Consider the following 12,091-nt stretch of genomic DNA (forward strand, 5'->3'; position numbering starts at 1 on the left):
TTGTACGAAAAGATGAAACCGCCGAGTCAACGCAACAGTGGGGAGGGAAGCGGGGGTGGGGGGCTCAAGCACACCCAAGAACAACGCATCTGGCACAGAGTTACAGTCAGAGAGGTAGGCCCTGTCTCAATTGACAACATGGCAGTGCCTAATTTGTGACGAACCCTGTGAGGATGGCGAAGAGGCGACGCCATCTATAGAATGCTTTAACTGCAAGCACTGGGTTCACCAAACGTGTGCCAAAATCAAGGCTGATCTTTTCAGGCAACTGATGCAAAACAAGTCTGCAATCGGTCTGTGAACCCTGTACAGCAGACAAGAGAGAAGGGTAGACTAGACTAGAGACAAAACTTGACAAAATGATGGATATGTTTTGTCGGAGATAGGAAGCAATAGAAAGATAAATTAGGGGAGGGAAGCAGGAACAGAAGACTGAAGAGATCGTAGACAGAAAGCTGACAGAAGCTGTAGAAGAACGAGAGGAGAAAGAAAAAAAAGGAAGAACAACATAGTGATATTGAATTTGACTGAAAGTAGCAAGCCGACTGCAGAAGAAAGGAAAGAAGACGATATGGAGGAAATCATGAGGATCATGGACAAATGCGAGGTGACAATAGACAAGGAAGAACTCACAAACCCTATCAGAATGGGTAAAATAGGGGGAAATAGACCCAGATTGTTATAAGTGACCGTGACATCAGAAAATAAGAAGAAAGAAATAACGAAAAAAGCAGTTCACACAAACCAAGAAATCAGTGACCCCAAGAAAAAAAGTATACATAATGACTTGACACTGAAAGAGAGACAGAAATTCCAAGAACTGTTGACTGAAACAAGGAAAGAATGGTCAAAGGGGGAAAAAGATCTGGTAATTAGAAATGGCAAAATAGTATTTAAAAAAAAAATATATATATATATATATTTTTTTTTTAAACACGAAGACTAACGACCGACCAGTTACTGACAAGGGAAAGGGAAATAGGACAAATTACCAAAACAAGGAGTGACTACAATCACAAAACATACTGACTGTAAATAGCTGTAAAGATTTTCTTCTCTCTAGTGATTTTATCATAATGTATTTTCTACATTATGATAAAATCACTAGAGAGAAGAAATTCTTTACAGCTATTTACAGTCAGTATGTAGATAGTCCATCCAGTATGTAGATAGCCCATCCAATAAGTTAGGTGAATTTAAAATAAGAGTGAGATAAGACTACACATTATTGGCCTAACAGAAACAATTCCCCCCCCCCCCAAAAAAAACAAACAACAACAAAAAAACAACAACAACAAAACAACAACAACAAAAAACAACAACAACAAACAAACAAAAAAACAGATACTTTTTCAACGTAAAAGAACATGGCAGTATCCCTAATTACGATATTTTCACAAATACAAATGAAAAGAGAGGAGTAGCCTTGTACTTTCACAAATCACTTAAAGCCCAGGAATATTCTATTCTAAACAAGTCTGCTGTTGAAGAAAGCGTATGGTGTAAATTTAAAAGTGCAAATGATGAGAAAGTATTAATTGGATGTATATACAAAAGTCCAAATTCATCAGAACAGAATATTGAAAGGTTATTTGAACTGACAAAATCTAAAGAATTGACAAATTTTTACAAAGTTTGTATTATGGGTGATTTTAATTACCCAGCTCTACAGTGGGATGGTTCATGGACAGGCCCTTCCGATAATAATTTTATAGAATGTCTGAGAGATGCTTTCCTGCCTCAAACAGTGGCAAGACCAACAAGAAATAGAATAGGTCAAAGACCTAGCATTGTAGATCTAGTAATGGTGAACAATACCAGGTTGGTAAGTGAAATCAAATACCTAGATCCTCTGGGAAAGAGTCACCATGACATTATGGTTTTCCAGTTCCATATTTCAATGGTGAAGTTAAAAGCAGAAATTAAGTATAGATTTGACCTAAAAATGGGAAATTATGATAAAATAAGAGAAACAATAAATACAATGGATTGGGCATACATGGAGGAACAAGATGTTAACAAGTGCTGGAATGACTTAAATACACTAATACTTAAATCTATGGATAAATTTATACCTAAAATTACAGATAGACAAGAAAAGAAATTAAAACCCTTATGGATGAACAGAAAAATAATCAGAAGCATCAGAAAGAAATATAAACTATATAAGCGATTCCTAAGAACAAAAACAGGTTACTCATATTTATGTTATATAACAGAAAGGAATAAGTGTTGTAAGCTCATTAAAAAAGCTATATATGTATATAAAAGAGTACGAAAGAAACATAGCAAATATAACCCAAGAATGTTTTGGAAGTATGTACAGGAAAGAACTAAGCTAAGAACGGGAACAGGAATACTGAAAAAAGAAGATGGTAGTTTAGCAGAAACAGATAGGGAAAAAGCAGAAACTTTAAATAATTTCTTTGCAAGTGTTTTTACGAAAGAGACTGTTACGAATTTATCTAACCTTGGAGAAAGTTCCAGATCGGGAAATATTAATGTATGTGATCTAAGGGTCACCCCTATGGCAGTGGAAAATCAATTAAAAGCATTAGACCCATATAAAGCACAAGGACCAGACCAAATACCTTCAAGGCTCCTAAAAGAGCTGAGCAAAGAGTTGGCTATTCAATTGAGCATCATGTATAATAAGTCACTTGAAAGTGCTTCCATACCAAACGACTGGGAGATGGCTGAGGTAACAGCTATTTACAAGAAAGGGTCAAAACAAGAACCAGGTAATTATAGACCAGTGAGCCCGACATGTATATCGTGTAAGATTTTAGAATCTTTTATTAGAGATGCAATGATTTCGCATATGAAAATAAATAACCTTTATGTAGAATGTCAGCATGGCTTTAGACAGAATAGATCATGTATAACGCAACTATTAGAAGTAATCGAAGATCTAACTAAAATGACAGATAGCGGTAGATCTATTGACATAATTTATTTAGACTTCAAAAAAGCATTCGATTCTGTCCCACACGAAAGACTGTTATTAAAATTAGCCACGTATGGTATTACTGGTAACTTACTGAACTGGACAAGAAACTTAACAGGCAGAACACAATTAGTTAAGATAGGAGAAGAAAAGTCAACTTGTGCAAACGTAATCAGTGGTATTCCACAGGGCAGTATTCTTGGACCAGTACTTTTCACAATATATATAAACGACCTTCCTGATTGTATACAAAGTATGTGTAAAATTTTTGTAGATGGTACTAAAATTTATGGTGATGCACGCAACAATCACACATTACAAACTGATTTCTATACACTACAAGAATGGTCTGACAAATGGAACCTTTATTTTAATGTTTCCAAGTGTAAAGTAATGCATATAGGGGGAAAAAAATCCAAACAACAATTGCCACATGAAAATAGAAAATACGACACAGAATATTGGGAAATGCCATATTGAAAAAGACCTTGGTATAATGTTTGACAATAAACTATCCTTCGATGCACATATTGATGATATTACAAATAAAGCCAATCAAATGATTGGTGTGATTAAGACAGCCTTCAATTACTTAGACAAAGATATATTTCTCAGTTTATATAAAGCATTAGTTAGATCGTATGTGGAATATGGTAATATTGTGTGGCACCCATACCCTAAGAGACGATCTATAGCATTAGAAAGGGTCCAAAGAAGAGCAACGAAATTATTAAAAGAATGCAAAAATATGAGTTACATACTTAAATCTACGTTCACTGAAATAAAGAAGAGTAAGAGGAGATTTGATTGAAACTTATAATATATTAAATAACATAAATGATGTAAATGCAAAACATAACTTTAGAATGTCTGACTATGGTAGTACAAGGAACTCAGTAAAGAAAATTTGTTTAGAACACCGCAACACCAACATTAGAAAAAAATTATTGGCTAACCGAATTGCACAAACATGGAATGCACTACCAATCCAAGTTAAACTTGCACAAAATACTAACACGTTCAAAAATCTCCTTGACACCAACACCATCTTAAAAAAATTTTTTTTGACTATGATGAATAAAACGAAGTTTCTTGCAGAAGTGTATTTGCGTACACCGCCCAACAACAACAAACAAAAGATGAAAATAAATAAGTAAAACAAAATGGAAGATGTGAAGATGAAGATTCGATGGGGACATAAAAAGGCCGAGAGGTCAAGGCAGATGACTGCCAGTCCCTATACTACTACTACTACTACTAACAGAGTTAAGGGTGGAAACAGTATAGAACACTGTCCAACCAGGGTGGTGTGTGTGTGTGTGTGTGTGTGTGTGTGTGTGTGTGTGTTTGCGTGTGTGTGTGTTTTCAGACAACAGAATGTAGAACAATGTTCAGCCAGAGTAGTTTGTGTATGTTTTTTCAGACAACAGAATGGAGTATAGAACAATGTTCAAACACAGTAGTTTGTAGGTATGTATCATTATATGTTTTTCAGACAACAGAATGGAGTATAAAACAATGTTCAACCAGAGAAGTGTGTAAGTATATATTTTTCAGACAGCAGAATGAGTATAGAACAGAGAAATCTGTTGTGACCAAAAAATAAAAAATGAGTAATATGTGATACTGTACAAATTGAAACTCGAGTGGAATGATGACCTAGAGGTAACACGTCCGCCTATGAAGCGAGAGAATCTGAGCGCACTGGTTCGAATCCCGGCATGGTCGCCAGTATTTTCTTCTCCTCCACTAGACCTTGAATGGTGGTCTGGATGCTAGTCATTCGGATAAGACGATAAACTGTGGACCCTTGTGCAGCATGCACTTAGCGCACATAAACAAAACCACGACAACAACAGGGTTGTCCCTGGCAAAATTCTGTAGAAAATTCCACTTCGATAGGAAAACAATTTTTAAAAATGCAGGCAGGGTGGAAAAAAAGGGTGGCGCTCTCAGTGTAGCGACACGCTCTCCCTGGGGAGAGCAGTCCGAATTTCACACAAAAATCTGTTGTGACCAACAACAACAAAAAGGAGTAATGTTCAACCAGAGTGGTGTGTGTTTTTCAGACAGCACAATGGAGTATAGAACAATGTCTCACCAGAGTGCTGTGTGTGTGTTTCAGACAACACAATGGAGTATAGCACAATGTCTAACCAGAGTGCTGTGTGTGTGTTTCAGACAACACAATGGAGTATAGCACAATGTCTAACCAGAGTGCTGTGTGTGTGTTTCAGACAACACAATGGAGTATAACACAATGTCTAACTAGAGTGCTGTGTGTGTGTTTCAGACAACACAATGGAGTATAACACAATGTCTAGCCAGAGTGCTGTGTGTGTGTTTCAGACAACACAATGGAGTATAACACAATGTCTAACTAGAGTGCTGTGTGTGTGTGTTTCAGACAACACAATGGAGTATAGCACAATGTCTAACCAGAGTGCTGTGTGTGTGTTTCAGACAACACAATGGAGTATAGAAACATGTCTCACCAGAGTGCTGTGTGTGTGTTTCAGACAACACAATGGAGTATAGCACAATGTCTAACCAGAGTGCTGTGTGTGTGTTTCAGACAACACAATGGAGTATAGCACAATGTCTAACCAGAGTGCTGTGTGTGTGTTTCAGACAACACAATGGAGTATAGCACAATGTCTAACCAGAGTGCTGTGTGTTTCAGACAACACAAACCAGAGTGCTGTGTGTTTCAGACAACACAATGGAGTATAGAACAATGTCTAACTAGAATGCTGTGTGTGTGTGTTTCAGACAACAGACTGGAGTATAGAACAATGTCCAACCAGAGTGCTGTGTGTGTGTGTGTGTGTTTCAGACAACAGAATGGAGTACTGTCAGATCTTAGTGATCGTCCTCCTGGTGGTGGGCCATCTGCTGTTAGATGCTGATGCACACTACTACAGGAAAAGGTAAGCGGTGTGGTGACTGTACCGCCATTACATGTCTCTACAACCCACACCCATCAGTGTCAGGGAACTGGCCTACATGTTTTACATTATTACATCAGAAGAATGAAAATTTCCTGCACAGAACTGTATTTTCTAAAGATGGGTAGAGCGAATCATAACTGAAAGGGGACAATGTAAAATTTCCTATGAAGAACTTAAGAAACTCTAATGACATTCAGATTAAATCGTAACTAAGGGATATGGAACATTTCCCAAAGAAAATTCTTTTTTCTTGGGAAACGCAGTCACTAGTGAAGCGTAAGTTTAGGAACACTGAAAATTTCCTTGCATAACTTTAATTTCTGTAGACACTTAGAATGAAACGCAAATGACGACGATGAAAATTTCACTTTACGGTCAAGAAATGTAATTTCTGAAACACTTGTACAGTGAAACAACTGGCCTGTAGTGGGACAGTGAAAAACTCCCAAGAGAAAGGTCTTTTTGTAATAGTAAAGCATAACCGGTTGGACACTTCCTGGAGAGAAATGCAACTTCTTGGGACACTTGCAGTTAAGCGTTGCTGGGGAGAATTGACTGAAAATCTCCAAGAGAAATAGACTGAAGCGTAACGGTAGCGTTCTATGTAGGTCCGCATGAAGGCAATGTGGTGTTGGAGGTGTAGGACTAGGAGTGCAAGAAAATCTTTTTTATGAGGAAAAACAACAACGACAGAACACATAATGTGACTGTTCACACATGCATATACATGAAACTTTTTTTTCCCCGATTTCACTGGATCTTCATTGCAAGCGGACAGTTTCTGCCCTACCATTAAAAATTTTTTTAAAAAGAACAAAATAAAATGAAAAAACCCCAACATTTTTGCGACATGGCTTTTAAATACAGACTAGCACGTTCTCAGTGAGAGATACACAGAGAGAGGGATAGAGAAAGAGGGAGCTCAGAACTCGAACGTTTTTTATTCAAGGATTAAGATTTTAGGCATAGCCTATTCTTACAATCTGTCCTTGCTAGTTACATCGGTTACAACAGCATACATATAATGATATATTCAATGGAGAGAGACAGACGAGTCCGAGACATAAAACGGAATTGCGAAATAATGCAGAAAAAAAAAAAAAATCCACGGCCCCCGTATATCCCTCCCTTCATCCCCATCTCCTCCCTCCGCCTACATCCCCCGATAAAACCTTTACCTAATCTCGCCGCGTGTTGTGCAGTCACGAATCTTTCTGCTCTGATTGTCAGAGGAGAGAAGAGAAGAGAGGGGAACAACAGTCTGTGTGCACGCTGTTGCGCGCCCCCCGTGTTTCAATGTTCCACTCTCGTCACTTCTCCCACAGCCTTCATTCAGGAGAACAGCAATTTTGAGCAATGTTGATGAACCACTCTTGACAATGAACGTTAACTGCCGCCCCCAAACCCCCTAAAAAGAATAAGAAAGAAAGAAAAAACAAACAAACTAACTTCCTCCCTCTGCTCCCGCTCGCTCATCTCTTCGCTCCCAGTTTCCTGAAAATCAATGCGCACATTTCATGACGTCAGCTAGAGCGTGGTGAAGTTTCCCTTGGAAGGAAAGGCTTCCAATATTTTATTCATTCTTTTCTGTTTAGATATAAAGCCGAGGGTTTTTCCCACTCTCTCAAAGGGACAATCGTTTCGTCTGTGGTTCCCATGCGTCAAGGTTTTATTTTAGAGCCGATCTCTTGTTCTGATTGTTCTCTGCCTGCTGTGGCTAAAACAATACAAAGTCCGGATAACGAAATTACTATATTTGTTTAAAAAAATAAATCAATAAAAATAATTAAAAAAGCATTTCCAGTGGTTTTGAATTTAATAACTCTCTCTCTCTCTCTTAATATATCCCAAGTATGATGAAATAAGAAGTGAATTTATTCCGCCAAAGTATTCTCGAAATCCGTGTATGTTTAAATTCTGGTTACTTATGTCTAGTACTAATGAATCTGTTTAAGTTAAGCTGTCTAGTTTTGTTCACAAAGCAAAGCGGATGCAAGCTGCAAAAATGTAAACATTCCATTGTACGTAGAACATGTCATCGCTCATGTTATGGGCCGGAGGCCTGGCATTAAAAGTATTTTTTACTTTGATTTTGACTCTCTCTCTCTCTCTCTCTCGCACGCCCACATGCTCGCACGTACACACAAGACACACCACACTCTCTCTGGGGTTTATCCATCTTCCTTCTGTCAGCCTCTCTTTCTGAATCAAACGTATGATGATCTAAGGGGCCCATAAAAATCAGCTTATCCTTGCTGTGAATAGAATGCCATCAAACATCTCAGGTTTTTTTTGTTTTTTGGTTTCTTTTTCAATTTTGATTACACATATATTTAACATAAGTACTTAAATACATGAATCAAATACATAAATAGGATATGAAAGAGAATATGATAAATGAAACATAAGGTGCAGAAAGGCATGTCGACGTACATAATAGTGGAAATAGGTACTGCAACTCAAGTATATAGGTCATTTGAATATATCCTAAAAAATAAAAAAACAGAAAAAAACAACCAAACAAACAAACAATTCCACCCGAAGTAAATCATTTCCATATAACATTACACAATGCTTAATTTCTTCACCCAACAACAAAACATTTGTAAAAGCATCATGGATATTTAAATGTTTGAGTATCTGAACTGTTAATAAGCGTCTCATATATTGTTTTCAAGCAAAGGTAAATATTGTAGCCATTTTGTCTTGAAACTGTATTTTACATGTGACCATTGCATTATATGCTTCTGTTTGTTTTTTTTATCTCGAGTTAATATAATTTTGAAATGAGTGAATATTTGGTAGGCATTTATTTAATTTACATTTATGTATATACATCTTCCCCAGGAGGATGATCAAATCAAGAACTTGGTCTGTAACTGCTCGTTAAACTTTAAATTTGCATACATTGTACATTTTGTTTTGAATAAATCTTCTAAATTTACAAAAAAATTTTTAGAGTGATCGCATCGCCAGAAATATGCTCAATACTATCTTTAGCTTCCAAGCAAAAGTCACAGTTATTACTATTCACTATTCCCGTTTCTTTTAAAATTACATTTGTTCCAATGATTCTGTGTATTATGCGAAGTTGTAGCCATTTCAATTTTATTTCTTCTATTTTATGAATTTTAATTAAAAAAAACTTTTCACAACATATATTTGTTCTCAATTTCTCAGACCATTTGTTACAAGCATTTGGAATTGTATTATCAGATGTCAAAACATCGTAGTATGCACGTGATCCCTTAGATACTGAGTAGATTACTTTTAATGCCCATGGTATATCCTGTGTACTTTGGTTTGTTAGCATACTAAGTTCTACCTGCTGACAATATTTTTTTAATTGCTTTCAAACAACGGTTGTAAGCCAAGAAATGTACATTTATTTCATATCTTCTGGTGAAGTCGTTTTGGGTAAGAAGTCTTCCATTGTTATCTAGAAAATGTGAAACATAATAAACCCCTTTATCAATCCAACTTTTATAATTTATTGTACTGTTTCCAATCTTGAACTTATCATTATAGAAATCTGGTTCTGACTGAAAATCTATTATTGATTTGGGCTTCCACTGACATGAAAATTCCCTATGTGCCATAAAAGTGTGTTTCCAAAATAAATTAGTGTTACTTTTAAGCAGTGCATAAACAGGTCCATATTTTTCTGTAAATGAAACATATAACCTATAACGCGAACGAGCACTGACACACATTCACACACACACACACACACACCTCACCTCATCTCTCTTTCACTCACACACACACACACACTCATCTCACCTCACCCCCTCCCCTCACACACACACAAACAAAACACACACACACTCATCTCACCTCACCCCCTCCCCTCACACACACACACACACATACACAACACACACATCTCCCCTCACTCCCTCCCCTCACACACACACATACACAACACACACATCTCACCTCACCATCTCCCCTCACACACACACACACATACACACACACACTCATCTCTCCTCACCCCCTCCCCTCACACACACACACACACACACAAACAAACAGATCTCACCTCACCACCTCCCCTCACACACACACACACACACACACACACCTCATCTCTCTTTCACACGCACACACACACACACACACTCATCTCACCTCAACCCCTCTTGTTCTGATTGTTCTCTGCCTGCCGTGACAAAAGCATTGTCAGCCAACCATCGACGAACGACAACAAAACGGAAAGAGAACAAACTGTACGCCGTCAGCAACGGAAGAAAATGCGGAATTTTTAAACACCGGAACGATGTTTCAAGATCAGTTATTGGGTTCTCAAGAGCATTGTATAAAAGTTATGAAACTATGGCCGAAGCACTTGAAGCAGTGCGAATTGCTGGACATGAAAACCCGACAATCCACGATGTCGGTGAGTACATAAATGATGAAGTAACAATTGATCAGATGTACCGTGATGAAGATAACCACCATGAAATGATAGAAAACAGCAAAAGCTGCTTCTGTGGACAAATAACGGATGAACGCACATTGCGATGTTCCGATTGCCACAGAAAAATTCATTTTTCATGTACAAACCTCCCAACCTACCAGATTTGTGTATTCGTGAAATCGTCACGCAAGTATGCGTGCAAAGTTTGCAGTGACATTTTCTATGATGAAGCGATAGCTGAAAACATATTTCCCAAAGAACCAGAACGTAAAAATGACGTAAACAAAGATGACGTCAGTTGTCCTGGCAAGCTCACAGCTCAGCTATTGATGTCACAACACCAAACAGTGATGTCAGTCCTGTAGAACCTCGAGCACGCAGTGGAAAGTGTAGCCTCGTCCCTTGCCGATCTTCAACATCCTAAACGCCAAGAGGAACTGATGTCAAATATAAAAGAAGCTCTACGGTCCCACCAACTCCCACAGGAACCATCCATTCAAGTGACCACATCCCATGCCACAGTCCAAACAGAAGAGAAGGCATACCTGAAATCGTCCATCAAGTCTTTTTTCTCACCAAAGACACCCACTGTGAATGAACCCTCTACCCCAAAACTTTCGTCCACTCCCTCAAATCAAATTGTTCAATCAACATCCACCGTAAAACCATCAGTTGAATTATGCCCTTTTAATAGTCAGAACACATATACTGCGGGTATTCATGACAAAACCAAACACCAGACACCGGTCAGCAGCAAACACTCAGTCACACCAGGATCAACAGTTGAGCCGGGGAAGGCAGCCCCCTCAGTCAACATGGCTGTAAAGTCTTCAAGTGACTTATTATCCGCAAGTAAAACCCAAACTGGCCCTTCAAAAGGAGCCAAACACGACAAAAGAGAAAGCCGCTACACAGAAAAAGAGGTCGCCACAACAAAACGCGGACAGATACGGAAACGCCAACAGCTGGGTAAGGGAGAGTTCAGAGGAAACACAGGACTCTGGAAGCGACACCACGGACAACGACGAGGACAAGAATCGTCAGGACACCCACAAGATTTCCAACTCCCACGAGTTACCCTGCTCCATGACTCAGTGTTGAAAGTAGTGCAAGCAGACAGACTTGGTCGTTCTTGTGGCATGGACATCGATAAAAGAAGATTGTCAACAACTCTATGCAAGATTCAGAACACCCAGACCCCATACGTATTCACTCTGGTATCAACGACCTAAAAAATATGACAGCTGAAAAAACATGCAACAACCTTGTTGCAGCGGTCACAACAATCAGAACAAAACGCCCCACAACCAAAATTATAATCAGCAAAACAACTGCAACAAAGTCAGATGAACTCAACCACAAAGTGGAGCTGTTCAACGCCCTGGCCTTCACAAAACTTCACGACACTGACAACGTGTCCTTCCTGGGACACGACACCTTACAGTCAACTCGCCATCTCCAAGACGAGATCCACCCAAACAGGAAAGGAGACAGTATCCTTGCAGGAAACATTGGTCGACATTTGGAGGCTATCTTGTGGGAAAGACCTAGAAGAAAACGATATTCCTCGACCAACAATTTTCGAAAAACAACAGGCCAGTGCCAAAGACCACACCAGCAACAACGAAGAGAGGGAGAATTCCGCAGAAGAAACTACGACTTTGACTTTGACTGTTGACGGTTTAGGCCTCTCCCGAGGCCTGTTCGTGTTCAAAAAAACAAAACAAAAAAAACAACAAAAAAACTGTCACTGAATTGGTTGCATGCGTG

The 12,091-nt window shown here is 38.5% G+C and overlaps 1 protein-coding gene across 6 annotated transcripts in view; it reads left to right on the plus strand.

The window, feature by feature from the left end:
* LOC143290885 (uncharacterized) overlaps positions 1 to 12,091 on the plus strand; it is a 38,772-nt gene that overhangs the window by 3,433 nt on the left and 23,248 nt on the right. For all 6 annotated transcript variants that reach the window (XM_076600436.1, XM_076600438.1, XM_076600434.1 and 3 more), the window contains one exon: positions 5,784 to 5,877. In XM_076600436.1, coding sequence (XP_076456551.1) covers positions 5,792 to 5,877 — 86 coding nt within the window. In that variant the 5' untranslated portion in view covers positions 5,784 to 5,791. The remainder of the gene's footprint in view (positions 1 to 5,783; positions 5,878 to 12,091) is intronic.

This window comes from Babylonia areolata, chromosome 16 (genome assembly GCF_041734735.1).
Source record: "Babylonia areolata isolate BAREFJ2019XMU chromosome 16, ASM4173473v1, whole genome shotgun sequence".
Taxonomy (NCBI): Eukaryota; Metazoa; Mollusca; class Gastropoda; order Neogastropoda; family Buccinidae; genus Babylonia; species Babylonia areolata.